This window comes from Arvicola amphibius, chromosome 4, assembly GCF_903992535.2.
Source record: "Arvicola amphibius chromosome 4, mArvAmp1.2, whole genome shotgun sequence".
Taxonomy (NCBI): domain Eukaryota; kingdom Metazoa; phylum Chordata; class Mammalia; order Rodentia; family Cricetidae; genus Arvicola; species Arvicola amphibius.
The window spans coordinates 53952352-53977779 of record NC_052050.1 but is presented as its reverse complement, the minus strand read 5'-3'; the positions used below and the strand labels follow the sequence as shown (position 1 = coordinate 53977779).

Below are 25428 nucleotides of genomic sequence, written 5' to 3'. Positions count from 1 at the left end.
GTCAGGAAACAAACAGCGGAATGGAAATGAACAAAAATTTCAAATGTACCCTGATTCTTTTCTGAATATTCCAGTCCTGATTTAGAAATGACCACATCTGTTAGACAATACCCACCCTCTCTTTCTCTGCAGGCCACCATTGCCCCCCTCACCCGCCCATCCCAGCTGGCAGCTGGTCTTTCCTAATTGGTAATATGTCTTGATAACCACAGGGCCCTAAGCAGCTGTCATTGTGAAACACGGGCCGGTGGCATAGCTCCCTGTCATTAACTTGCTTGTTGGTCCTACTAGTGCTTAAGGAAGGATTAAGTTAATAATGACCGTAATGAGACGGAAAGCAAAGAGAGAAAGGAGGGAGAAGGAAAAGGAGAAAAAAAAAGCTATGAAGCGCCCTGACACACGCTTGCTTTGGGACGAGCCTGGCTCGTAATCCTAAGGGGGTCACAACAGGTTCAGTCTTGTTTTCTTCATTTTTTCACGTAATGAGATTTCTAAGCAAGGAGCACAATGGCGTGTGCCCCGTTCCCAAGTGGTCATGGCTCCCGCCGACGTCCAGGGTCAGAGGGCCTGCAGGCTGGAGTCAGGCAGGGCTCCCAAAGCAAAGGCGATTCCCCCTGTACCAGGTGAAGAAGCACCTAGCCCGAGTTCAGAGAAAGGCATCTCAAATTCCCAGCTTTCTACAGTTGGGAGAATGGTTTCGGACCCTGCTCATTTCTATATATACTTTTCCCTTGGCGACAGCAAAAAAAAAAAATACGTGTGGAAGGGGCCAGTGCTCAGCCTGTGGAGTCACTCATTCTCTTTCCAAATATAGAGAAAGAATGAGTCCAGGGGGTTAGCGGTGGCCTATAAAAGCCCAGGGGGGTGGCTGCTCCTCTGTGGCTCACTCTAACGTGGTCAGAGGTAAGTGGCAGGACTTTCCTTCTATCCCTTCTGGCCTTTGCTGCCTCCACACCTGGTTCAGCCACAGCTCTGGGCTGTGGCCCTGCCTGGCTTTGTCACACCAGGCGGCCCTCGAGCAGGTTATCAACACTGGCGTCCGGCTCCCTCCGCCTCTCACTCTTTCTTGCTCTGCTCAGGAAGGATCCCATTGGACACATGTGTGCCTGTCCACCATGGCTTGATGGCCTCCTATTGCCTCTCTGACCCACGGAGGGGGCAGAGGACTCTGCATTCCCTACCTGGACTCTATACCTGTTGGGCGTTTAGTTGCCTCAAGACTACATGCTGTGGTCACCAGGTTTAAATTAGCCAATCTCAGTCTTGTCTCTGATTACAGACAACCAGGAGGCCTGACCTCACCTACTAACAGCTTTTATTGCCAGGGACTCAGTCCATTTAGAATCCTCGCCCTTTTCAAGACGGATGATCTTGCAGTTTGAAGAAACCATCAGACTGGGCTGGGAGAGCCTGCCTGCCAGGCAGTTAGCCGTTTTGCCTAGCTAGAGGCATGACTTGTCTGCTCCTCTGGCGTGCTTTGGGGTTAAGGCTCTTTATAGCCATCTAGGCCTCAGGGTGTGTGAGCTGAGCCTCTTCAAGGTCTGGTTGAACACAGAAGCAGAGCTTGTGCCTAAGCCTCCGTGTTGTGCTGTTGCAGGTCCCATAGCTCCACAGCTGCTGCTGCTCTCTGCTGTCCTGTGGGTGTGACTCAGGTGAGGATCAAGTTGTGTCCTGGGCTGCAGGAAATCTTCAGGGAAACCCCGATCACCCAGCTCCCTTGTCCTAGGGAGAGCTTAAACACAAACTAGACTTCAGGGAGTGGAAGAAAGGACCCTTCCTCCCTCTGGGTCGCAGCCAGAGGCTCCCATCTCTTCCTTGTGGTTTTATTTGTTTTTTAAGACAGGGTCTCACTATGTAGCCCTGGATGACCTAGAACTCACTAGGTGGACCAGGCTGACTTCAAACTCAAAGAGATCCACCTACCTCTGCCTCTTGAGAGCTGGGATTAAAGACATGTGCCACCATGCCTGGCCTTCTGTCTATTCCTAGTGTGGAAGGAAGAAGCCATCTCGATTTAAAACAGTTCAAAACTGCCTCTTCCATTTGCTGCTCAGTATTCTCTCTATGAGGAATGCCTCTATTTTTTCAATTTTTTCATGGTATTTGTTTTTGAATGTTCTGTCTGCCATGTATGCATATATGCATATCAGAAGAGGAAAATGGACTGTCAGGAGTGGCATTAAAACTCCTTTTACCAGATTGAAGGAATCAAGACATTGGAATTAAATGGACTCTATTTAAGCCCACAGCATACTTAGCAACTCAACAAATTTGAGTTGATTCCATTTTCCCAGAGCTGACTTCTTGTGTGGAGCCCCACTGGGCATGGACCAACCAGCCCAAACCTCCTTGACCCAGTCTGAGAGGCTTCCATAGAAGGCTGGGGGGGGGGGGGTGGTGACAGGAAGGCGGGGTGGGCAGGTTGATACACTAGGGTAGGCGGGAGGCTGCCTGTTGTCTGGCCAGGGAGCAGCTGCTCTGACTGCTGGGTTTGTTCTGCAGCTGACGCCATGAGTAGCGACTCTGAGATGGAAGTGTTTGGCATAGCCGCGCCTTTCCTCCGCAAGTCGGAGAAGGAGAGGATCGAAGCCCAGAACCAGCCCTTTGATGCCAAAACCTACTGCTTTGTGGTTGACTCAAAGGAAGAATATGCCAAGGGGAAAATTAAGAGTAGCCAGGATGGGAAGGTCACCGTGGAGACAGAAGACAACAGGGTAAGGTGTTGGCTCTGTTTCTTCCTCAGCACTGACCCCTGCTCCTCATATGGCTTTGCATAAGCATCCCCACCTCCTCCACCCACGTCTGCAGCCAGAGCCTGGGTCTGGAATTCAGCTGCCAAATCAGCCTTATGTATCCAGACACTAGGAGAAAGCAGAATGCCCTGACCTCTATAGCCAGATGGGAGATGGGCCCACTGGTGGCTGACCCAAGCATTTAGTCTTGGGTGTCTTTTATCATTGCATTGTCCTGGGCCAGAGGACTAGCTTCACTGTCTCAAGGGATGAGTACTTCTGGAATACCCACTGCTTGTAGGTCCCCCCCGCACCCCAGTTCTGTCATTGGTCATCTAACGAAGGAAGGTAAGGGACCCTAGAGGACCACAAGGTCAATGCCAAAACCAGACTCTCTATCTGGAAAGGGATGGGCAATTGAGCCTATTATATTCTGTGGGAGGCAGGAAGAAAATTGGGATTTGAGAAGATCCTGTATCTGGAAATGTTACAAGGAAGTAAATAAAAGAGCCGCGGGTACAGCGCAGTGCTAGAATACTGGCCCAGCACTGGCAGGGTCCTGGATTCATGTGGTGTATGTGATGGAGGCAGAAGCTGAGTCAGGGACAGAGAAGATGCAAGAGATGAAGGAAATGGTGTCATACAGGAGAGCAGGGGGGAAAGGAGGCAGGACAAACATGGACGCTCCCGGAATGAACCTCTACATATTCCAGATGAAGATGCCGAGAATAGGCTTCCAGAGCAGGGTGGAAGGCAGAAGCTAGACTCCATCAAGGATTATCACTGGGTCTAGGGAGAACATGCCTAAGAGGGCACAGGGGAGCCCATGGCCCAGGGCGGCTTAAGGGAGGCAGGGAAGAAGCAGCTTTCTGGCCCACTCTGGCTATTTCCAGAGTCACCCCAAAGAGAAAGAAAGGTAGGGGCTGACAGGCCCATCTACAGGCTCTCCACAGAGGAAAGCCTAGCCCTTGGTGGTGGAAGTCTCTCTTTCAAAGCAGAGATGAAGGCATGCTGCAGAAAGGGGTGGATGGGCCAGGAGCTCCTCCCCAGGAGCAGGGAAGGAAGAAGGATGGGGGTCTCAAGACTGGGCAGCAGCTTCTACATTCTACGGGGCAGTGAAGTTGGCAGACCCTGTGGGCACCAGCCCAGGGATACAGTGCCTCTCCTCTCATTTTCTGTTGTCCCTGCTGCAGACATGCCCTGTTCTCTGAGCAGGTAGGAGAACTAGGGACAGCCAGCGCCATGGCTAAGCAGCTCTCTTTGGCTCCCATTCTGTGCCGCAGGCCCCCCCCCCCCAGTCCTTAGAAATCCTCTCCCATCACTTTTCTCTCTATCCTCCAACTCCAGGCCCATCGGATAGAGAAAATCCAAAGTCCTGGGTGGTGGGAACAGAACACACGCCGTCCCACACCACATGCCACGGTCCCCTTGTATTCCCTTACTGCCACCCAGGCATTTTTTTTCTGTTCACCTGGCTTGCAGTCTCTACCAAGGTTAGATAAACCTCATGACTCTTCCCTTTCAGACCCTGGTGGTTAAACCAGAGGATGTGTACGCCATGAATCCCCCCAAGTTCGACAAGATTGAGGACATGGCCATGCTCACGCACCTGAACGAGCCCGCCGTGCTGTACAACCTCAAGGACCGCTACACGTCCTGGATGATCTACGTGAGTGGCTTCTCGCCTATAGGCTTTCCTGGGGTGTCAGAAATGTGGTGAGGTCGGGGGAGGGGAGTCTTCGAATGAGTCCTCTTTGATTGGCCCAAAGAGAAGAGATGGAGTAGGGAAGAGAACGACAAGAAAGATGGATAGGCAAGAGATGGATGGGATAGGAGGAGGGGGCTGGAGGAAGGAAAGCGAGGAGAAGGGAAATTAGGGTGGAGGAGCCCAAAGAGCAAGAAAGTTGAGGTCACAGTGGGGTCAGCATGGTACTAACTGTAGGAGGACTGGCTACTTTCCTCTTTGAATTTCAGTTGCTTCATCCATCAATAGAAATGTCTTCCTTATGAGTTATCAAAAGAAGCCTGGGATAATAATAAAGACAATATCTATATATACCTATATATGTATATGCATATAAAACATATAATATAAATATAATATGTATATATTATATGCATATAATACATATAATATGTATGCATGTATGAATTTTTTTCCTCCCATAGACCTATTCAGGCCTCTTCTGTGTCACCGTCAACCCCTACAAGTGGCTGCCGGTGTACAACCCCGAGGTGGTGGATGGCTACCGAGGCAAAAAGCGCCAGGAGGCCCCGCCCCACATCTTCTCCATCTCTGACAACGCCTACCAGTTCATGCTGACAGGTGTGCTTTTGAGGAGAAAGCATGGAGACGGGGAGTGGGAACTAGACAGGCTCAGGTCCACTTTGGATAGAGGATCTGGGGGAAGGCAGGGCAAGGAGGAAAAGAGGCTTTAGGTCCTTGGGGGTGGGTGGACGCAAGGTGAGAAGTTTGCATTTAGTGTAGATATTGATTAGACCATAGGGAATGAATCCTCTTAGGGACCAGAAACAAAGACTGACCATCTCAGATGGTTCAACCTCAGATGATGAGAGGCCTCGGTTTTCCTCAGTGGCTTCCCTTCTCCGAGTCTCATCATAGGGACAGAAGCTCTTTATCCCCACCTATGACTAAACAGACAAACAAAAAATAAATAAGTAAATAAATAAAGGGAAAACGAACGGAGTAGTGCGGCCTGCTGCGTTCGCGACAGATGGAGCCACCAGCTCTGTTTTCTTCTCCTTTGACAGATCGTGAAAACCAGTCCATCCTGATCACGTGAGTATCCCTGCTTAGAGAGGTTTGGCGGCTGGGGCCAAGGATGGTAATCTCTCGGTTCTGCTCATTAGATTGAATTTGGAGCAGAGCTCTTGGTGGAAAGACAGGTTAAGGATGGGTGGAAAAGCCTAAAAAACTGGGATTGCCGTGCTTGGATCAACTAAGGCAGTAGCCAGGGTCCTCTTCCTCTCTGTGTGTCAAAAGTGCAGAATACCACTGGGTGCTGGTTTACGAACAGGACTAATTTAGTTGCCTTTCCATCCTTCTAAATAGCGGAGAATCCGGGGCCGGGAAGACTGTGAACACCAAGCGGGTCATCCAGTACTTTGCAACAATTGCAGCCACTGGGGACCTTGCTAAGAAGAAGGACTCCAAAATGAAGGTGGGGAGGAGTGCAAGAGCCTGGGGGACAGCCTGCGGTTGACCATGGGTCTAGATCCCGTGATTTCTTAGCCGATGGGGCGTCGATACTTTATAAGAGGGTGGATCTGGGGGGCAAGTCTGGGAGCTCATTCCTTCAGGGTAGCCTCACAGACAGCGGCCTGAGAGCGCTGGGAGGCATAGATACCCCCCGACTCAGGGTCCTGTGAGGCTGTGAGAGGAGTGAGAGCAATCGAACTATCTGGAGGGTCAAATTAAAGACTGTCACTCGAGAGATCCGACTGCTGGCAAGGACAAGAGAGCTGCAGAAGCGTCTCGAGGAGGCCAGGCTGCCGGCGTGGTTGGTCTTTCAGTCGTCATATCAGGGAGGGAAAGCCTGGCATCGCTGGAGCAGCCAGGAAGCCAGGCAGCCCGGGAAAGCAGAGCAGGAGACGAATGGTTTGAAACCCTGATTTGGGGACTTACAAACACAGGCTCCCTTCCTCTCTGGTTTTCTTGCTTAGGGGACTCTGGAAGATCAAATCATCAGCGCCAACCCCCTGCTGGAGGCCTTCGGCAATGCCAAGACCGTGAGGAATGACAACTCTTCCCGCTTTGTGAGTCTGCCCTTGAGTATGACCGGGTGTTTGGCCTGCAGGACGGTCAGGTTCAAAAACTCGGGGCTGTAACTGAGAAACTGGGGACCAGGTCCCCAGAAGATAGGGCTGGATGGTAAAGGCTTTCTGGGGGTTGGGTACACGAGCCAAAAGCTGCTGGGTAAGGAGGGGTCGAGGAAGAGTGGCTACATGTTCACCCAAGGTGGAAATGGTGCGTGGAACACTCACTACCACAGAGGACCTGTGTGACAAGAGGGGAAACAGAGAGGGAGAAGAGACCTGTCACTCACAAGGGCATTAGCCCTGAGACATCAGGTATCGCCTTAAGCACAATAGGAAGAATTCTGTCAGCAGGACGCCACATGGTTTGGCACCCTGGTTATTTCATTTATGAGATGTGGGGAGCGTAGAAAGAAGCAGACACACCAAATGGAAGTGAGGGAAGAGAGACAGGACACGTCAGTTCAAACTACCCTGGGAGAGGCTCCTCTGAGCAGGGCTCAGGCAGCTAGAGGAAGCTTCTCAGCCACGGAACCCTCCCCGCAGGGCAAATTCATCCGCATCCATTTTGGCACTACTGGGAAGCTGGCCTCGGCAGATATTGAAACCTGTAAGTAGGCTCAGTGGGACAAGTGAGCTCTCACGGCTGTGGGGAGCAGCGTGGACCACAGGCCTGTTGCTTCTATTCCAGATCTGCTGGAGAAATCCAGAGTCACCTTCCAGCTGAAGGCTGAGAGGAGCTACCACATCTTCTACCAGATTCTTTCCAACAAGAAGCCTGAGCTGATTGGTGAGGTCATAGGGGTAGGGGGTGGGGCTTGGGGGAGGGTATTGGGTGGGACAGGAAATTCGGCTTTGGGCTTTTGGATCATTGGACCCAGGAGAGAATTAGTTACAACCATAAGTGACTCCACAGTCAATGAAGATTTATATCCATCACGGGGTATGGCTTTTTAGGCAGCAAATGTACCGTTTTTCAAAATTATTATGTAGAATTCATTGAGTATGCGTGTGGAGGGCGTGTGTGTCTGTGGATGTCCGTGCACATTCATGCATAGGGAGGCCCGAGGCTGACTCTGGGTATCTTCCTCAATTTCTCTCAACCTTAATATTAAGGCAAGGTCCCTCAGCAGGGCCGGAGCTGCTCGAGCCAGCCAGCATGCTGCTAGGACCCCCCTGTCTCTGGCTCCTTGGCACTGGGATTACAGGTGGACCCCAACACCTGCCTGGCTTTCATATGAGTTTTAGGGGAATTCGAACTCCAGTCTTTATGCTTACATGGAAAGCACTTTACTTGCTGAGTCATCTCCCAAGCCCAACTGTACCAGCTTGAAAAATCTGATCATATGGACAAAACCATTTATTGTTTCTATGGTAGACTTTGAATAGTTAAGTGCTTAATGGTCCTTGAGCGCCCCCTTGTGTTCTCACAAGGAACCACCTTAGCCATGTAAGGCCAGCGTAAATCGGGCAACAGGCCACCTAGAGAGAGTCATTCTGCTTCTAGATTTGTAGCTGATAGAGGCCTCTATGCTCACTACCTTCTTTATTTTCCATCTGCCCCAGCTAAGCCTTCTGGGATCCAGGCTACAAACAGGCTTCCAGTTTCCAGCCAACTTTAGAAAAGGCTATCTGATTCAGCCTATGCTTCCCCAGCCTGAGCTCCTGTCCTGGCACACACTAGTCCAGTTTTCCTTATTCACTGCCCCCAACCTATGCTGGCATGCAGTGCTCATTTGCAATGCAAAAAGACAGACATTTTTCTTTCCAGAGTTCTCCACTTACACGGCATGGGGCGGGGGTGGATCGCAAAGTTTCCCATAGATTATGTTTTCTGTCGTGACCTGAACAACGTGAAATTGTCTAGACCCTAGAGTTCTCTACTTTGACATTCAACTTCGACCCCAGTGGTTGCTGTCCCAGGCCAGGGCTCAGGAGCACAATTCCACCTGGTGAAATTTTCACTACACGTGTGAACTCCTTAAACGTTCATCATTTCAGAGTTGCTGCTGATTACGACCAACCCTTACGACTACCCGTTCATCAGCCAGGGTGAGATTCTGGTGGCCAGCATTGACGATGCTGAGGAGCTGTTGGCTACAGACGTAAGAAGGAGCACAGGAAGGTGGGAGAGCCGCCACCTGGTGAGGGTAATGGATAGACAAGCTGTTCTTTCTGTTGCAGAGTGCCATTGACATCTTGGGCTTCACCCCAGAGGAGAAATCTGGACTTTATAAGCTGACAGGGGCCGTGATGCATTATGGGAACATGAAGTTCAAGCAGAAGCAGCGAGAGGAGCAAGCTGAGCCAGATGGCACCGAAGGTACATTGTCACCCCAGCAGGCTAGAGAGCCTGAGCAGAGGGGTCACTCTCCTGGGGCCATTCAGAGCCTCTTTTGAAAATGATTAATCTTTCTTCTCCTCTGGAAGGTGGATGAGCTTTTTCTGGGCCTGCAATGAGTATAAGGAACTATCAGAACAAAACAACTTGTTAGTTTGCCCCCCTCCCCGTGTGTGTGTGTGTCCCCTATATATAGTTCATGTGTAGAGGTCAATAAACAGGTTTCTGGAGTCATTTCTTTCCTTCTACGATATGTGTCCCTGGGGTCAAACTCAGATGCCAGGAATGGTGGCCTCTGCCTCTACCTGCTGAGCCATCCCTCTGGCCCCTCCGCCCATTTCTGCTGGATTTTTAGAAAGGTCTTATTCCAGATGCAATGTGAATGGCCAGGGCTTTCTGGAACTAAATCCTGCTGCTTCATGAAGTCTCCTACACTCTCTGAGTGATGTAGTGTCACTGGCCCCCACAGATATTTAAGGGATGGGGAATATCGAAATGCTGAGATGGAACATCTGGATGGCTTTCCTTCTACCTCGCTGAACATGGTCTTTTCTCTCCGACCAGTGGCCGACAAGACAGCCTACCTGATGGGCCTGAACTCTTCAGACCTCCTCAAAGCCCTGTGCTTTCCCAGAGTGAAAGTCGGGAATGAGTACGTTACAAAGGGCCAAACTGTGGACCAGGTAAGGGGCCGCCTGGAGGCCAGGAGGGCCCTGGGGCCCTGATGCTCACTGCCGACTTATTCGCGTTTGCTGCCTTTCCTCCCACAGGTTCACCACGCTGTGAATGCTCTCTCCAAGTCCGTTTATGAGAAGCTCTTCTTGTGGATGGTCACTCGGATCAACCAGCAGCTGGATACAAAGCTCCCAAGACAACACTTCATTGGGGTTTTGGACATTGCGGGTTTTGAAATTTTTGAGGTTGGTGTTATTTATGTTTTCTTATATCTCTGCACTGGGAGTTTTCATAACCCTAAAGCAGGGCACCAAGGTGGTTTCCTTGCAGGAAGGATAGAAAGAGCGAGCCGGGTAGAAGGGAAATCATACAGCACGACAGTTTACATTGTTTGCAGACAGTGAAGAGGCTGGGGAGAAGGTTTAGGTCAGTAAAGTGCCTGCCTCTAAAGTAGGGAGACCCGAGTGTGATGCCCAGAATACATGCATTAAAAAAATAAAAAAAATAAAAAAAAAGCTGGGCATGGTGGTGTGTCTTAGCAGTGGAGATGCAGAGAAGAGTGGACCCCTGGGGCTCACTGGTTATTCAGCCTACCCTACTAGAAATTTCCAGGTCAATAAGAGATCTTGTCTCAATAAAAAAAAAAGGTGGGTGGTGGATTTTGCTTGGGGAATAACATGCTCAAAGCTGTCTTCTGGTCTCTGCAGACACACACACACACACACACACACACACACATACCACATTCATGTGAGTCATACATATTTCTGTACATGTGAATGAATACACACACACACACACACACACACACACACACACACAGGGCTGTAGGCTTCCTTCAAGTGAAATTTTCAAGGATCTCACCAAATAGGTAAAACTGAGAAAAATCCAACGCAGAGGCAGAGAAATGGAAACTTCTGCTGTCAATCATGAACTGGTTGATCGACTTACCTGGCAGGTTCTGAGTTAGAAGCAAACAGGCAATCAGTGTTTACCAGGTGGCACTCATGCAGGTGGGAAGAAGGGAGGCTTGTAGGTTAGTTGAGAAGAAACAGAAGCCCCCAGGGCATGCAGAAGCATAAACCCAAAATAAGTGCCAAGAGATGCCCAGAAGCAGGAGAAACATCTAGACAGAAAGCTCTCTAGAGGAGATGTGGTCTGATCCAAGCTTCGAAGAATCATGACTGGTTCTGAAAACATAGATGAACAGGTGGGACCTGATCCACAAGAAGGAATGCTGACAGAGTTTCATTTTGAATGAGGTCTAATTTTTCATGTGAACATCGTATTTCCGTTTCAGTATAACAGCCTGGAGCAGCTGTGCATCAACTTCACCAACGAGAAGCTGCAGCAGTTCTTCAACCACCACATGTTCGTGCTGGAGCAGGAGGAGTACAAGAAGGAAGGCATCGAGTGGACATTCATCGACTTCGGGATGGACCTGGCCGCCTGCATTGAGCTCATCGAGAAGGTATCCCCAATCGTCTGCTCTGAGTCCCCTTCCCATGAATCCTGCTGTTCATGTATACATACTCAGATGCCTTTGCCTCACCTTCAATCCAGCCGATGGGCATCTTCTCCATCCTGGAAGAGGAGTGCATGTTTCCCAAGGCGACAGACACCTCCTTCAAGAACAAGCTGTACGACCAGCACCTAGGAAAGTCCAACAACTTCCAGAAGCCTAAGGTGGTCAAAGGCAAAGCCGAGGCCCACTTCTCCCTGATTCACTATGCGGGCACTGTGGACTACAGTGTCTCAGGCTGGCTGGAGAAGAACAAGGATCCCCTGAATGAGACCGTCGTAGGGCTGTACCAGAAGTCCTCCAACAGACTCCTAGCGCATCTCTACGCCACCTTTGCTACAACAGATGGTAACTAACAGACTCCAGACATGGGCGTGGGGCTTTGTCCTCACACCATCATCTCGCCTCTCCCACACACCCAAAAGACTCAGTAGAGTTCTTCACAGTGTCTACCCTCCTTTGTGTCTTACAGCTGACGGTGGGAAGAAGAAAGTCGCTAAGAAAAAAGGCTCTTCCTTCCAAACGGTCTCTGCACTTTTCAGGGTAGGAAACGTTTGAGTTTATCCAGCCACAGTTCACTTGAGTCACAGCAAGAGGAGCAGAGCGGAGATGCCAGATTTGATTTATTCAAGGGTAGGGATGCTGCCTGAGCAGCAGTGTGGGCCGACAGCGAGGAAGGTCAGTAGACAGCCTGACAGCCTACAGATGAGGGCTAACACATATGGAACCCAGATTTCTTTCCACTTTGTACTATAACGAGCAGGGTGGCCAGCTGTGGAAGCGAGTTTTCAGTTCTAACTATCTAGTTGCCTTCAGGACACTTGAGGTAGTACTCCAGGCTCCCGGTAGAGACAGACACACTTTTCTGTATTGATTTGGGAAACCACTTTGTGGTTGGTGAGCATCTTGAAACGGGGAGAAAGATGATTGAGGAGGGTCACATTTCCCTGTTCTTAGGACCAGAGTGGTTTAGACTTCCATTTATTTATTTATTTATTTATTTATTTATTTATTTATTTTACTAATTCATATATAATGAGATTTCAATTATGGGGTCCAACTCTAAACACAAAATCCATCTGTATTCCATTTATGACTTATAGAGGTAGGATGAAGGTAATTTTGATATTTGAAGCTTACTGCTGTTTTGTCTTCATAAGGTGGGACATTCTTTTTGTCTGTCCTGTTGGTCCTCAAACAGTTTCAGACTTATAAAAAGAAAAAAAAATTCAGGTTTTTAGTGCATTTTAGATTTTTCAAGCTAGGAATGGCCAAGTTGTGCCCGTGGTCTCTATGTCCGGCCTTTGGGACTATTTAAGGACAGAGTTAGTATCACAGTTCTCAAGTTGAAGCCATGGATTTGCGCTTTCTCCACCATGCATGTATTTGTCTCTGTGGAGGTTTACAGCAGGCTGCCAAAGGGCATCTTTTCTTCTCTTAGGAAAACCTGAACAAGCTGATGTCCAACTTAAGGACCACGCATCCTCACTTTGTGCGCTGTATAATACCCAACGAGACCAAGACCCCAGGTGAGACACCCGCCAGCCCTCCGGCGGCTGCTTAGTCTGTAAGCGCTTCCAAGGGATGCTCAGGCATCTTATCTGTGTTCCCAGGGGCCATGGAACACAGCCTGGTCCTGCACCAGTTGCGGTGCAATGGGGTCCTGGAAGGCATCCGCATCTGCCGGAAGGGCTTCCCCAACCGGATCCTGTACGGGGACTTCAAACAAAGGTACGGTTGTCCTTTGACATGGATAAGGGCTGGAGTTGGAAGGAAGACATATCCCAAGGGGGAAAAAAAACATTTTAAAAGAGCATTTGTGGTTAGTCTTCCTACTGCTTGGTCAAGGTTCACATTCTTGCATCTTGCACATTTCTTTGGGGACATGTCCGATCTCTAACAGTAGAGGGAAAGAAAGCCCTGGCCCCAAGGCTTCATGCTTTAGAGATGTGTCTGTGGGCAGGTTTCTCTAACTTCCTGGGAATGACGCTTCCGGGTCTATAGTTAGAGAGGCCTGTGATCACCAGTCTTTGCCTACAGCCTGTGATCATTTCTGTGTCCACAATGGCAGATACCGAGTACTGAATGCCAGTGCCATCCCCGAGGGCCAGTTCATCGACAGTAAGAAAGCCTGCGAGAAGCTCCTGGCTTCCATCGACATCGACCACACACAGTACAAATTTGGACACACGAAGGTAACACATCGATTCTGCCTCATGCTGTTAGCCTCTGTGTCCTCTTAACATGATGAGCCAGACACCTCGTTCTTCTTACCTATCCTCTCTTCTGAAGGTGTTCTTTAAGGCTGGCTTGCTTGGAACCCTGGAAGAGATGCGGGATGACCGCTTGGCCAAACTGATCACTCGGACGCAAGCTGTGTGCAGAGGGTTTCTCATGCGTGTGGAGTTCCAGAAGATGATGCAAAGGAGGTAGAGCCAGGACTTCAAGTATGAGCTCTTTGGGAGAAGGGGAACGAGAGAATCCCTTGTAGGGATGAGCAATAATTTTTTTCTTCTCAAATTAATTTTATTTATTTATTTATTTATTTGTTTGTTTGTTTGTTTATGTGTGGGCATGTATGCCAAAACAAACTTGTAGGGATCAGAGGGCTACTTACAGGAGTCAGTTCTTGCCCCCACCTAGGAATCCGAATCAGGTTGTCAGGCTTAGCATCAGTCACCTTTACCTGCTGAGCTATCTTGCTGATCTGTAGTTGGTTGTTTTACTCTTTACTTTTGGCCATTTTGGGGAATCCGCCACTCAGCTCCCAAATTAATCACACATGGAGTCTTAGTCTTTCTTATGAATGCCCAACCTTAGCTTGGCTTGTTTCCAGCCAGTTTTTTTTTTTTTTTTTTTTTTTTTTTACCTTAAATTATCCCACCTATCTTTTGCCTTTGGGCTTTTCCCTTCCTCTATTTCTCCATGTCTTTTCTTCTTTCTCTGTGGCTTGTTGTGTAGTTGGGTGGCTGACCCCTGATGTCCTCCTCTCCTTCTTCTCTTGCTCCTTCTTCTCTTCCACATTTCTCCTTCTATTTGTTCTCTATGCCTTCCAGCCCCACCTGTCTTTCTCCTGCCTCACTATTGGTCATTCAACTCTTTATCAGACCATCAGGTGTTTTAGACAGGCAAAGAATCACAGCTTCACAGAGTTAAACAAATGAAACATAAAAACAAGCAGCACACCTTAAAATGATCTACAACACCGATCCATTCTTTGTTTTCAGGGAGTCCATCTTCTGCATCCAGTACAACATCCGTGCCTTCATGAATGTGAAGCACTGGCCCTGGATGAAGCTCTTCTTCAAGATCAAACCCCTGCTGAAGAGCGCGGAGACCGAGAAGGAGATGGCCACCATGAAGGAGGAGTTCCAGAAAACCAAAGACGAGCTCGCCAAGTCGGAGGCAAAGAGGAAGGAGCTGGAGGAAAAGCTGGTCACTCTGGTACAAGAGAAGAACGACCTGCAACTTCAAGTACAGGCTGTAGGTCTTGAGGGATTTTGCTTTTTTTATGTTCCAGATTTGATTATGGTTCTGGGGAAACTGGATTAATGAGGGTTGGTCTTGGGTGGGTGCTGGGTTTTACTTGGAGTGCCTCATAGAGGACTTTCATAGAATGAACGACAGCTATCTCTCAACCCTTCGCTCCTTAAAGGGCATTGCTATTTCTTTTTAAAGGAAAGTGAAAATTTGCTGGATGCCGAGGAACGATGTGACCAGCTGATCAAAGCCAAATTCCAGCTGGAGGCCAAAATCAAAGAGGTGACCGAGAGAGCGGAGGACGAGGAGGAGATCAACGCCGAGCTGACGGCCAAGAAGAGGAAGCTGGAGGACGAGTGCTCGGAGCTGAAGAAAGACATTGACGACCTTGAGCTGACCCTGGCCAAGGTGGAGAAGGAGAAGCACGCCACAGAGAACAAGGTTATCACTCTTCTGTTGTTTCTCTCAGCTCAATGGACTCACTTCGAACCAAGCTCCATCTGCCCTGCTAACTGCTTGTGGCTTCTTTTAGGTAAAGAACCTTACCGAGGAGCTGGCTGGGTTAGACGAGACCATTGCCAAGCTAACAAGGGAGAAGAAGGCCCTCCAAGAGGCCCACCAGCAGACCCTGGATGACCTCCAGGCTGAGGAAGACAAGGTCAATTCTCTGAGCAAGTTCAAGAGCAAGCTGGAGCAGCAAGTGGATGACGTGAGCACCGGGCATCAGTCTCAGGAGTCTTGAACCTTAGGGTGGAAGAGCCCCGGGCAGGGGCAGGGGTGGGGCTGCTCCCTTGGAAATCATTTGACCCTAAAGGGGAAATGATGCCTTCTGCAGCTGGAGAGTTCCCTAGAACAAGAAAAGAAGCTACGTGTGGACCTAGAAAGAAACAAAAGGAAGCTGGAGGGAGACCTGAAGCTTGCCCAAGAGTCCATACTAGATCTGGAGAATGACAAGCAGCAGCTGGACGAGAGGCTCAAGAAGTATGTACCCCTAAACGTGGCTTCCATTCTGTGAGTGGCTGGGGGATCCCATCCTCACGCAGTCTCTGTGTCCCACCACAGGAAGGACTTTGAATATTGTCAGCTGCAAAGCAAAGTAGAAGACGAGCAGACACTGAGCCTCCAGCTTCAGAAGAAAATCAAAGAGTTACAGGTAGGAGGCTTGCAGCTCTTGCTTAGCCTGGCAGATGGCTCAGACCCATGGGTGGTGTCTGTTCAAAGCCATCTAGAGCAGCTGGGGCAGGACTGTGTGGCTGCCAGCCTCATGGGATCTAACTCTGCCAGGCTGGCATGGTAGTGGGGAAGATGATGACCATGTTCCCCAAACTTGCAATAAAATGCTAGGAGGTGAATGGGGAAATTTCCAGAGTAGTGATCATATCGGGGCAGGAAAGATTCATTTGGAGGAAAATGAGCAGCACTTATGTTTCTCGGGGGGGGGGGGGGTCCATGAGCAGATTTATCTGGTGGGAATAAAAACCTCATCTGCTCTATCATCATCATCATCATCATCGTTATCATCATCATCATCAGCAGCAGCAGCATTTTGAACTACTTTTCTATATTAATGGGCTTCTGTGTGCTAGTTCATCACACATAGTGTGTCAAAACTCAGCTAGCTCCCTCTTCATCACTTTCCCACCTTCCTAACCTTCAACAATCAGTTTCATATTCAGATTGACTTAAATTCTTCACACAAAAATGTACACTATGTGTTTTTCTGTATCTAGTGTCCTCCATTTTGTTGAAAATGGTAGGGTTTTGGTTTTTTTTTTTTTTTTGTAGTTGAGAAATATGCCAGAATTTAAGTGAAGGACATTTTCTTCATGCGTTCGTGGGTTGATGGCACCCAGTCTGATGCCATGTTAGCTGTTGTGAATAGCGATTCTGAGAGTCTCTTGCGGGAACTGGCTACCCCCTATAGGCTCGTATCGAGGAACTGGAGGAAGAGATAGAGGCAGAGAGAGCCACCCGGGCCAAGACAGAGAAGCAGCGCAGCGACTATGCCCGCGAGCTGGAGGAGCTGAGTGAGCGGTTGGAGGAGGCGGGAGGGGTCACCTCCACTCAGATAGAACTGAATAAGAAGCGCGAGGCCGAGTTCCTGAAGCTGCGCAGAGACCTGGAGGAGGCCACCCTGCAGCACGAGGCCACCGTGGCCACCCTGCGGAAGAAGCACGCGGACAGCACCGCGGAGCTGGCGGAGCAGATCGACAACCTGCAGCGCGTCAAGCAGAAGCTGGAGAAGGAGAAGAGCGAGTTCAAGCTGGAGATTGACGACCTCTCCAGCAGTGTGGAGAGTGTGTCAAAATCCAAGGTGAGGGGCTGGCTGGGCAGATCCAGAGAGGACACCTGCAGTGGGTCAGCCTAAGGCCACCTGTAGACCTCCCTCCCCTTCCAATCCCCAGGCCAATCTGGAGAAGATATGCCGAACTCTGGAGGACCAGTTAAGTGAAGCCAGGGGCAAGAATGAGGAGACCCAGAGGAGCCTGAGTGAGCTGACAACCCAGAAGTCCCGGCTGCAGACCGAGGCGGGTGAGCCACGTGCTAGGATGCTGCACCAGAGACTAGAAGGCTCTCCTAGCTGGGGCAGTTTCTTTGGGGGAAAGAATGTTTTGTTTTGTTTTAGCTTTGCTTTGTTTTCTTTTGAAGACAGTATCCCACTCAATGACATTCGACAGGCCTGGAACTCCCTCTGTAGAGCAGGCTGGCCTGGAACTTACAGAGATCTGTCTGCCTCTGCCTGCCCAGTTCTGGTGTTAAAGGTCTTTGCTAGGACACCTGGGGAAGGAGGATTTCTAAAAATACATTCCAGGAGAAAGGAGATGGAAGCAATCCATATAATAGGCTGTTGCAAACATCCAGGAGAACACCAGGTCTAGTGAAAATAAAAAATGAAGCAGATAGAACCTGCATCTGACAAAACCTGGACCAGGAGGAGGACCAGCGGCCTCTCTACTTCCTACCCACCGGCTGCATTTAGGAATCGCAGAGAGCGAAGACAGAACTGGACTGAACACAGCAGGCTCATGGTGTAGGAACAATTAAGGGGACAATTTGGGCATTCACTCAGGAAATGCAGCTCCAACCAGCCCTGGCACCTCGCCACAGAACAACTGGGTCTTTGCTGCAGCCGTAGGCCTGCAGAAGGAGAAAAGAAGCAAGTTTTATGGTACCCTTGGAACTGCCTTCTAGGGTCATAAGCTCCCCCCACCCGCCCTTTCCTTCTAACTTGTGTATACACCCCAGCTGATCATATTCACCCAGGAATCTAACTTCAGATTTCTAGAGGTGAAGTCCTAAGTGTTTTTCAGGACACACCTGAAATCCTTAGCCACTGGGGTGGCGAAGCGATGCCCCTGGCGATGTTCAAATTCATAAAGGTTCTCTTATCTGTCACTGGCAGGGGTCACGCCTAGCTTCCTGTGGTTTACAACAGCATTTTATTAGGATGGCATTTCCTTTTCATGGAAACACCCATACTCTCTCAAGAGGAGGTCGATGCCACCTCTTTATTTGTCCTCTACCCCATTACCACGTCGTCTTACCCTTGGTGAGTAAGTGAATGAATGAACGAATGAATGAATGAGCTACTTCCTTCCCGACACAGGTGAGCTGAGCCGTCAGCTGGAAGAAAAGGAAAGCATCGTATCTCAACTTTCCAGGAGCAAGCAAGCCTTTACTCAACAGATAGAGGAGCTCAAGAGGCAGCTGGAGGAGGAGAGCAAGGTACCCGTGCTGAAGGATGCTTTCTTGATCTCATTTTCAAATGGCACCTGCAAACTAAAAGCAAGATTGAAAAAGAAAAAGAAAAGAAAGCAACTTCAGTCGGTGGTGATAGCAGGTCCTACCTGGTTTGGGTGGCACACACAGTCCTAATCTTTTTGGGGGTATCTTTTGAATATTTTTCAGGCCAAGAATGCGCTGGCCCATGCCCTGCAGTCCTCCCGCCACGACTGTGACCTGCTGCGGGAACAGTACGAGGAGGAGCAGGAAGGCAAAGCTGAGCTGCAGAGGGCGCTGTCCAAGGCCAACAGCGAGGTGGCCCAGTGGAGGACCAAATATGAGACGGACGCCATCCAGCGCACGGAGGAGCTGGAGGAGGCCAAGTAGGCGACTCTAACTAGAACTTTTAAGTAAACCTATAGCTCAATACATTGGCTTTAGAGTGACTTGGGATGAACTTAATGAACTTGTTTTGTTCCTGGACATTTCCCCATCATGTGTACATTGTCATAATTCTTTAAGACATCAACTTTGATCCTGGTTAGACCTGAGATGGGCCATTGATCATTGAGTAGATTGGGGTTTATGTGCAGAGGCATAGGAACCATGCAGATTAATGACTCCATCTTGATGAGTAATGATGCTCAAGAAAATGGAAACTTACCAGTGCCTGCTTCCTTCTTATTTTCTTGAAGAAAAAAGCTCGCCCAGCGTCTTCAGGATTCGGAGGAGCAAGTTGAGGCCGTGAATGCAAAATGTGCTTCCTTGGAAAAGACCAAGCAGAGGCTGCAGGGGGAGGTGGAGGACCTCATGGTGGATGTAGAAAGAGCCAACTCCATGGCTGCTGCTCTGGACAAGAAGCAGAGGAACTTTGACAAGGTGTGGGGCAGCTCCATGTTGGCTGAACTCCATGGCGTAGGGGTGTGGGGGCTGTGGGAGGAAGAGATCAGCCTCCTACTCTGCCCTACTCTAGCGCTATGGTCTTAGAAAGATTCCTGAATTTCACCAGGATGTTGTTTCTCCATCTGTGATGGGGACTGGGAATAGGGTGGAGCAGAAATTCCTTTGGGCAATTGTTAGCAGTGAGCCAATTTCCACAGCACTCTTAAGGACAATTTTTTTTTCCATTTTCTCATATTACCCAAGTCTGAGACTCAGACTTGACTTGGGTCCCTCCCTGTGACATACAAGTGTGATTTGAAGCAACATTTTAATGAAATACTTCTGGAAGTTCAGGGTCTTTTTTTTTTTTTAAATTAGGAAAAGGATGATTATGTCTGGCTAATTTTTTCTCTAAGAATTTATTTGCTTTTTGGATATGACAATAATTACTGATTGGTTATCTTGAGTAAGTTCACAGAATAAAACCTTAGCTTGTCCAGTGATCTAGAGCAGGCAGACAGTGGAAAGCCCCTAACTCTAAGAACAGTCACCTCAGTGACGACATTCTGTTAGAAACTTGGCAAAGAGCTCACGAACAGAGCCTTCCTTGACAATGTTGCAGGTGCTGGCTGAGTGGAAGACGAAGTGTGAGGAGAGCCAAGCGGAGCTGGAGGCGGCTCTCAAGGAGTCTCGATCCTTGAGCACCGAGCTCTTCAAACTGAAAAATGCCTACGAGGAAGCCTTGGATCAGCTCGAAACTGTGAAACGGGAGAACAAGAACTTAGAACGTAAGCAAGGCAAATGGTCTGAGACTGTGGGAAACCCTTTGTCTCACCCATCACGGCCAGTGTGTGTGTGTGTGTGTGTGTGTGTGTGTGTGTGTGTGGGCAAAACTCTCTTACAGGCTCCTCCACACGGGTCCACTGATGCACCCGTAGAAAATGTTCATTGTCAAAAAGCTGTTGTTTCGAGTTTCTCTATACAGTGTCTTATCTCTGGGAAGCAGAGGTCTCTAGAGTTATAGAGGACTGGCAAAAGGCATTGAGTGGGTGCTTGACAATCCCGGGAACCTGTGCAGAGGCAGCCAAATGCAATGGGAACTTATTGCATTGCAGAAGAGATAGCGGATCTCACTGAACAAATTGCCGAGAATGGCAAAAGCATCCACGAGCTAGAGAAATCCAGAAAGCAGATGGAGCTGGAAAAGGCTGATATTCAGATGGCGCTGGAGGAAGCAGAGGTGAGCATGAGTGGGGAGGCAAAAACCAGAACAGAGGAACAGTATGGGCCTGGGAGAGAGATAGCCACGCTTTGCCTTCGTGGAATCATGCTTCTGATGCTTACTCCTTCTGCATGACGACAGGCCAAGGGAGAAAATCATTGCATTAAAATAGGTCTACCCATGAAATTTTACAAACTTAACTGAAGTTAAAATAGCTGCTCTTTCTGTTCCTAATAAATCAGAGAGTATAAACACTTTTTGTGTCTTGAGTGTATATCATAAATGAATAACAGTGGAATGTTTTACTTCTGCCCTGAAGGTAAGTTGGAGATTTTATTTAAGGTAGTTTTGTTTATTATGGGATTTGATTTAGGAATATCTCAGTGGAGCTTTGCTGACCCAAGGCTGTGTGGTGGGCTCTACAGCAGCGCAGCCACTGTTCCTTTTGGGTTTGTCTTTTAAAGGCAGCTCTTGAGCACGAAGAAGCCAAGATCCTCCGAATTCAGCTAGAACTGACCCAGGTGAAATCAGAGATCGACAGAAAGATTGCAGAGAAGGATGAAGAGATTGAGCAGCTGAAGAGGAACTACCAGAGGACAGTGGAGACCATGCAAGGTGCCCTGGACGCCGAGGTGCGCAGCAGGAATGAGGCCATCCGGCTCAAGAAGAAGATGGAAGGTGACCTTAATGAGATTGAGATCCAGTTGAGCCATGCCAACCGCCAGGCTGCGGAGAACCTCAAGCACCTCCGGAGCGTCCAGGGACAGCTGAAGGTGGAGGGAGCTCCCTGGGGTGGGGGCAGGGGGACTTTTCCTGTGTCCAGATATGCAAAGACTCGGCAAGGCTTACGGTCTTTGGACCTCCACTTCAGACACTCTGTCTTCTGGCTAGGACACCCAGCTGCATCTGGATGATGCTCTCCGGGGCCAGGAGGACCTGAAGGAGCAGCTGGCAATTGTGGAGCGCAGAGCCAACCTGCTGCAGGCTGAGGTGGAGGAGCTCCGGGCCACGCTGGAGCAGACGGAGAGGGCCCGGAAGCTGGCAGAGCAGGAGCTGCTGGATTCCAACGAGAGGGTGCAGCTGTTGCACACCCAGGTGAGGGCAGGAGCACAGCGTACGGTACGAGGGTCCACCCCAGACACAACTATATGACACCTCTTTCCCCTCCCCAGAACACCAGCCTCATCCATACCAAGAAGAAGTTGGAGACGGACCTCACACAGCTCCAGAGTGAGGTGGAAGATGCGAGCAGGGATGCAAGGAACGCAGAGGAGAAGGCCAAAAAGGCCATCACAGATGTGAGGCTCTTGCTTCTTTCCCCTCCCCCAACATGGCCGCCGAGATTGTTCCTCATTAAAGCCCTTCTTTCCCTTAACCCTAGACATGACCGCTAGATGCCTACCCTCTTAGGATATGCACGGTGTACATGCTGCCCCCAGACCGTTCCCATCTCCCGCCAAACTCACCTTTCCCCTCCTGTCTTGTTAAAGCTGGCAGGGATGAGGGAGGATGGGAGTATCCTTTCTTCAGCCCTTAGAGAGGTGTGCTCTTTCATTTGGTGTCTGGAAATGAGACCCTCTGAGGGTACTATCCCATCACGTCTCCAACCTTCCTGGGTCTCCAGGCTTTCTTTCTGGTTCTGTCGCTCCAATGGCGCCACCTGCTGCCTTCTGAGGGAACACTGCCCCAATGCCGTTTTACTTTCAAAGGAAAGAAGGAACACAAATCCTTAATTCTTGAGTCCCCTCCTCCTGTAATTCTAGGTAGCATGTTAATCTCCTCCAAGCTTCAGCATCCTTTGAAACTGTGTGGTGGTGATGGCAAAATAGACTCCCTGGGGTGTGGACAGGTCCCAAGGAGACAGTTTCAGGACATGGCTTCTTACCCAGTCCTTGCACATTTTTATGTCTCTGTCTCTGTCTCTCTCTCTCTCTGTCTCTCTCTCTATCTCTCTCTGTCTCTCTCTCTCTCACTGTCTCTCTCTCTTTCTCTGTCTCTCTCTCTCTCTGTCTCTCTCTCTGTCTGTCTCTCTCTCTCTCTCTCTCATATCCCAAGTGTAGTTTTTGTCCTGTGGAACAGGACACTTCCTTCCTCGTGGTCTTCCTTTGTCCTTTCTGCAAGCATGCTCTCTGGTCAGCCTGGTATGCCGGTTTCCACAGCTAGACAGTCTTTGAGCCTTCCCCTCACACTTTGCTTTTCAGGCCGCCATGATGGCGGAGGAGCTGAAGAAGGAGCAGGACACCAGCGCCCACCTGGAGCGGATGAAGAAGAACCTGGAGCAGACGGTGAAGGACCTGCAGCACCGTCTAGACGAGGCTGAGCAGCTGGCGCTGAAGGGCGGCAAGAAGCAGATCCAGAAACTGGAGACACGGGTACTTGCAGCGGGAAGCCCGGCCGAGCCTAGCTTCCCAGCCTACTCCACTCAGGGAACAGCTCTAGAATAATGCCCCAAACATCTCCCCAGATCAGAGAGCTGGAGTTTGAGCTGGAAGGAGAGCAGAAAAGGAACACAGAGTCTGTGAAGGGCCTGAGGAAGTATGAGCGTCGGGTCAAGGAGCTTACGTACCAGGTAGGTAGAAAGAACGCCTGACGTGAGCTTTCTCTCCAAGGTGCAAAAGGCGCTCCATGTCTGGAATAGGATGGACCACTTGCACCGCCCCTCCCCCGACTGGCCAGCCCATGATACGACATGGCCCTTCTCTAGTGACACCTCCACGTTCTCATTTGCAGAGTGAGGAGGACAGGAAGAATGTACTGCGATTGCAGGACCTGGTGGATAAACTTCAAGTGAAAGTCAAGTCCTACAAGAGGCAGGCGGAGGAGGCTGTGAGTTAGATGTTTGTGTGGCCTGCCGGTTTTCCCACAGACAGAGGGGCATGCGGATTTCACCGGCTGGGCTCTTTGCTTTTAGGATGAACAAGCCAACGTTCATCTCACCAAGTTCCGGAAAGCCCAGCATGAGCTGGAGGAGGCCGAGGAACGTGCCGATATCGCAGAATCGCAAGTCAATAAACTGCGGGCTAAGACCCGGGACTTCACCTCCAGCCGGGTAAGCTGAGCTGGGACGTGCTCAGAGAGACGCAGGCCCTTCTGAGCTGGAAGCTGCTGTAGTGAATCCTCTACTTCCCAGCCAGAGAATCCCAAGCCCAGAGATAGAACTTTGTTTATAGTCACTAGCCTGGGTGGAGGGCCACTAGAATCCAGGTTTGAGCTCACAATAAAAAAACACCTTCTAGCCGGGCGGTGGTGGCGCACGCCTTTAATCCCAGCACTCGGGAGACAGAGGCAGGCGGATCTCTGTGAGTTCGAGACCAGCCTGGTCTACAAGAGCTAGTTCCAGGACAGGCTCCAAAGCCACAGAGAAACCCTGTCTCGAAAAACCAAAAAAAAAAAAAAAAAAAAAAACACCTTCTAGAAAACAGTGAATCCTAGTCCACCGAGCTGTCTTTCAGCGCCCTCTGCCGGTACGAGAGAGGCTGTTCAGGCGCACCCTCTAGAGGTGGCTGAAGGTGACTGTAACCACGGGCTCCTTGCTGCTCCCAGAGGGGACTTATTCTCTCTGTGGACCAGTCTCTCCGGCTATGGAGTGATTTCATGTGGGCTTCCATACGTCCTCCCAAGGACCCCCCCCCCATTCCCTGCCTCCCACTGAAATATACAAACAAGTCCTTAATGCTTGCGGGAAAAGGGCTTCAGGAAATGTCTCTGCTGCTTGACCTGACTGAGACCTTCCACATTCTCTCCAGATGGTGGTCCATGAGAGTGAGGAGTAAGCGAGCCCCCCTGACGCAGGGCAGAAGATATGCAGAATGTGTATTTTCATGGCTCCTGACAGTCGTAATTTCCATGTGACTCCCACATGCAATAAAATTTGCCTTGTTTTCAAGTTGAGCTGTTTGGTCTTGTGTGTCTCCTTCCCCACATGGAAACGATTCCTCTTTTGGAGATTTTTTTTAAAATGCTGAATACCAAAATATCAGTAAACAGATGGTTTGGTAGATTAAATCGGTACCTTTTGTGTGTATGTGTGTGGGTGGCTTTTGGTTTACATTTGAGATTAGAAATTTTAAAATACTTCTAGGTTAAGTGTTGTTTTAGTGGAGTCGGGAGGGAGAGTTTTACAAAGTTTATTTATTAATATCACATAAGAGGAACACAAAGGTTCGGTTCAGGAACACCTTGTTTCAAATTGGGTAGGATTCCTCTCTGACACTTTTTACTAGGGAAATAATCGTGAATCTGGTAAATAATGGTTAGGCTCCATACATGGTTTAAATGAATGTCTTGGTGTCTGGTCCTTTTAAGAGCTCAGAGGCTGGGGATGTAGCTCAGCAGCAGAGCGCTTACCTCACATATACAAGGCTCTGGGTTCAACCCTAAGTCAGAGTAAAAAAAATGCATTTAAAAATGAGAGGAAAAGAATTCGGTCTATATCTCCCACTAAGTCCCGTTATCTTGGGTGCAGTCTGCCTTATTTCAGAGCTGAATAAACAAACTGCTTACACATCATCCAAGTGGATCCAACTTTTACCCAAAGAGGACAGAGGTTGGGAAAGCCAGGATAACCAGCAGGCTGATCTGCCAGCAGAGCAGAACACTCTAACCAGAGGTCAGCTCAACAAGTAGGTAGTCACGAGCATGCTCCTCAGAGAGGGGGGCCAAGTCCCTTTCCTGACTGAGGACAAGGAGATTCTGGGATGACCCGGTTTGACTCGGGTGGGAAGTAAAAGTCAAGGGGTTTCTGACAGTGCTCGGGACCAAGTCAACACTTGGGTTTGAGACTACAGAAGGCAGGGGGCCATGACTCTGCTTGGGTTTGTCTTTTTGGTGATTCCCAATCATTTTGTCTCTGAAAACATGTGATTTGCCTCCAATACTTCCCGGTGACACCGGGGCTGGAAAGTGCCTTCTTAGGTGGCTGTGACTAAGAAAATCACTGCACCGGGAAAGACTTCTACCACGGCCTGACCTGAGGTGGGGCCAGAAGAGCAACGGTCCCTCTGCGCCTCTCAGAAGTTAGGAAGAGCTGCTGCATGCTGTCTTCCGTGGGAAGCAGCAGTGGAGAAGGCAAAGG

The 25428-nt window shown here is 49.5% G+C and overlaps 1 protein-coding gene across 1 annotated transcript; it reads left to right on the top strand.

Annotated features, from left to right (window-relative positions):
- The first annotated feature begins 2510 nt into the window (after positions 1-2510).
- LOC119811838 (myosin-3) lies at positions 2511-24127 on the top strand. The gene is made up of 39 exons (XM_038325955.1): positions 2511-2714; positions 4258-4401; positions 4902-5058; positions 5505-5532; positions 5806-5914; positions 6417-6509; positions 7056-7119; positions 7201-7299; positions 8511-8614; positions 8694-8832; positions 9415-9533; positions 9621-9770; positions 10826-10996; positions 11089-11395; positions 11520-11590; positions 12489-12576; positions 12661-12778; positions 13119-13242; positions 13340-13476; positions 14275-14530; positions 14726-14968; positions 15060-15236; positions 15363-15508; positions 15590-15680; positions 16452-16841; positions 16933-17059; positions 18135-18253; positions 18437-18633; positions 18946-19129; positions 19755-19920; positions 20248-20372; positions 20819-21127; positions 21246-21449; positions 21527-21652; positions 22556-22726; positions 22819-22923; positions 23085-23180; positions 23266-23403; positions 24101-24127. Exons 1-39 carry the CDS (start codon positions 2511-2513, stop codon positions 24125-24127), a joined length of 5823 nt encoding a protein of 1940 aa, XP_038181883.1.
- The last annotated feature ends 1301 nt before the right edge of the window (positions 24128-25428 follow it).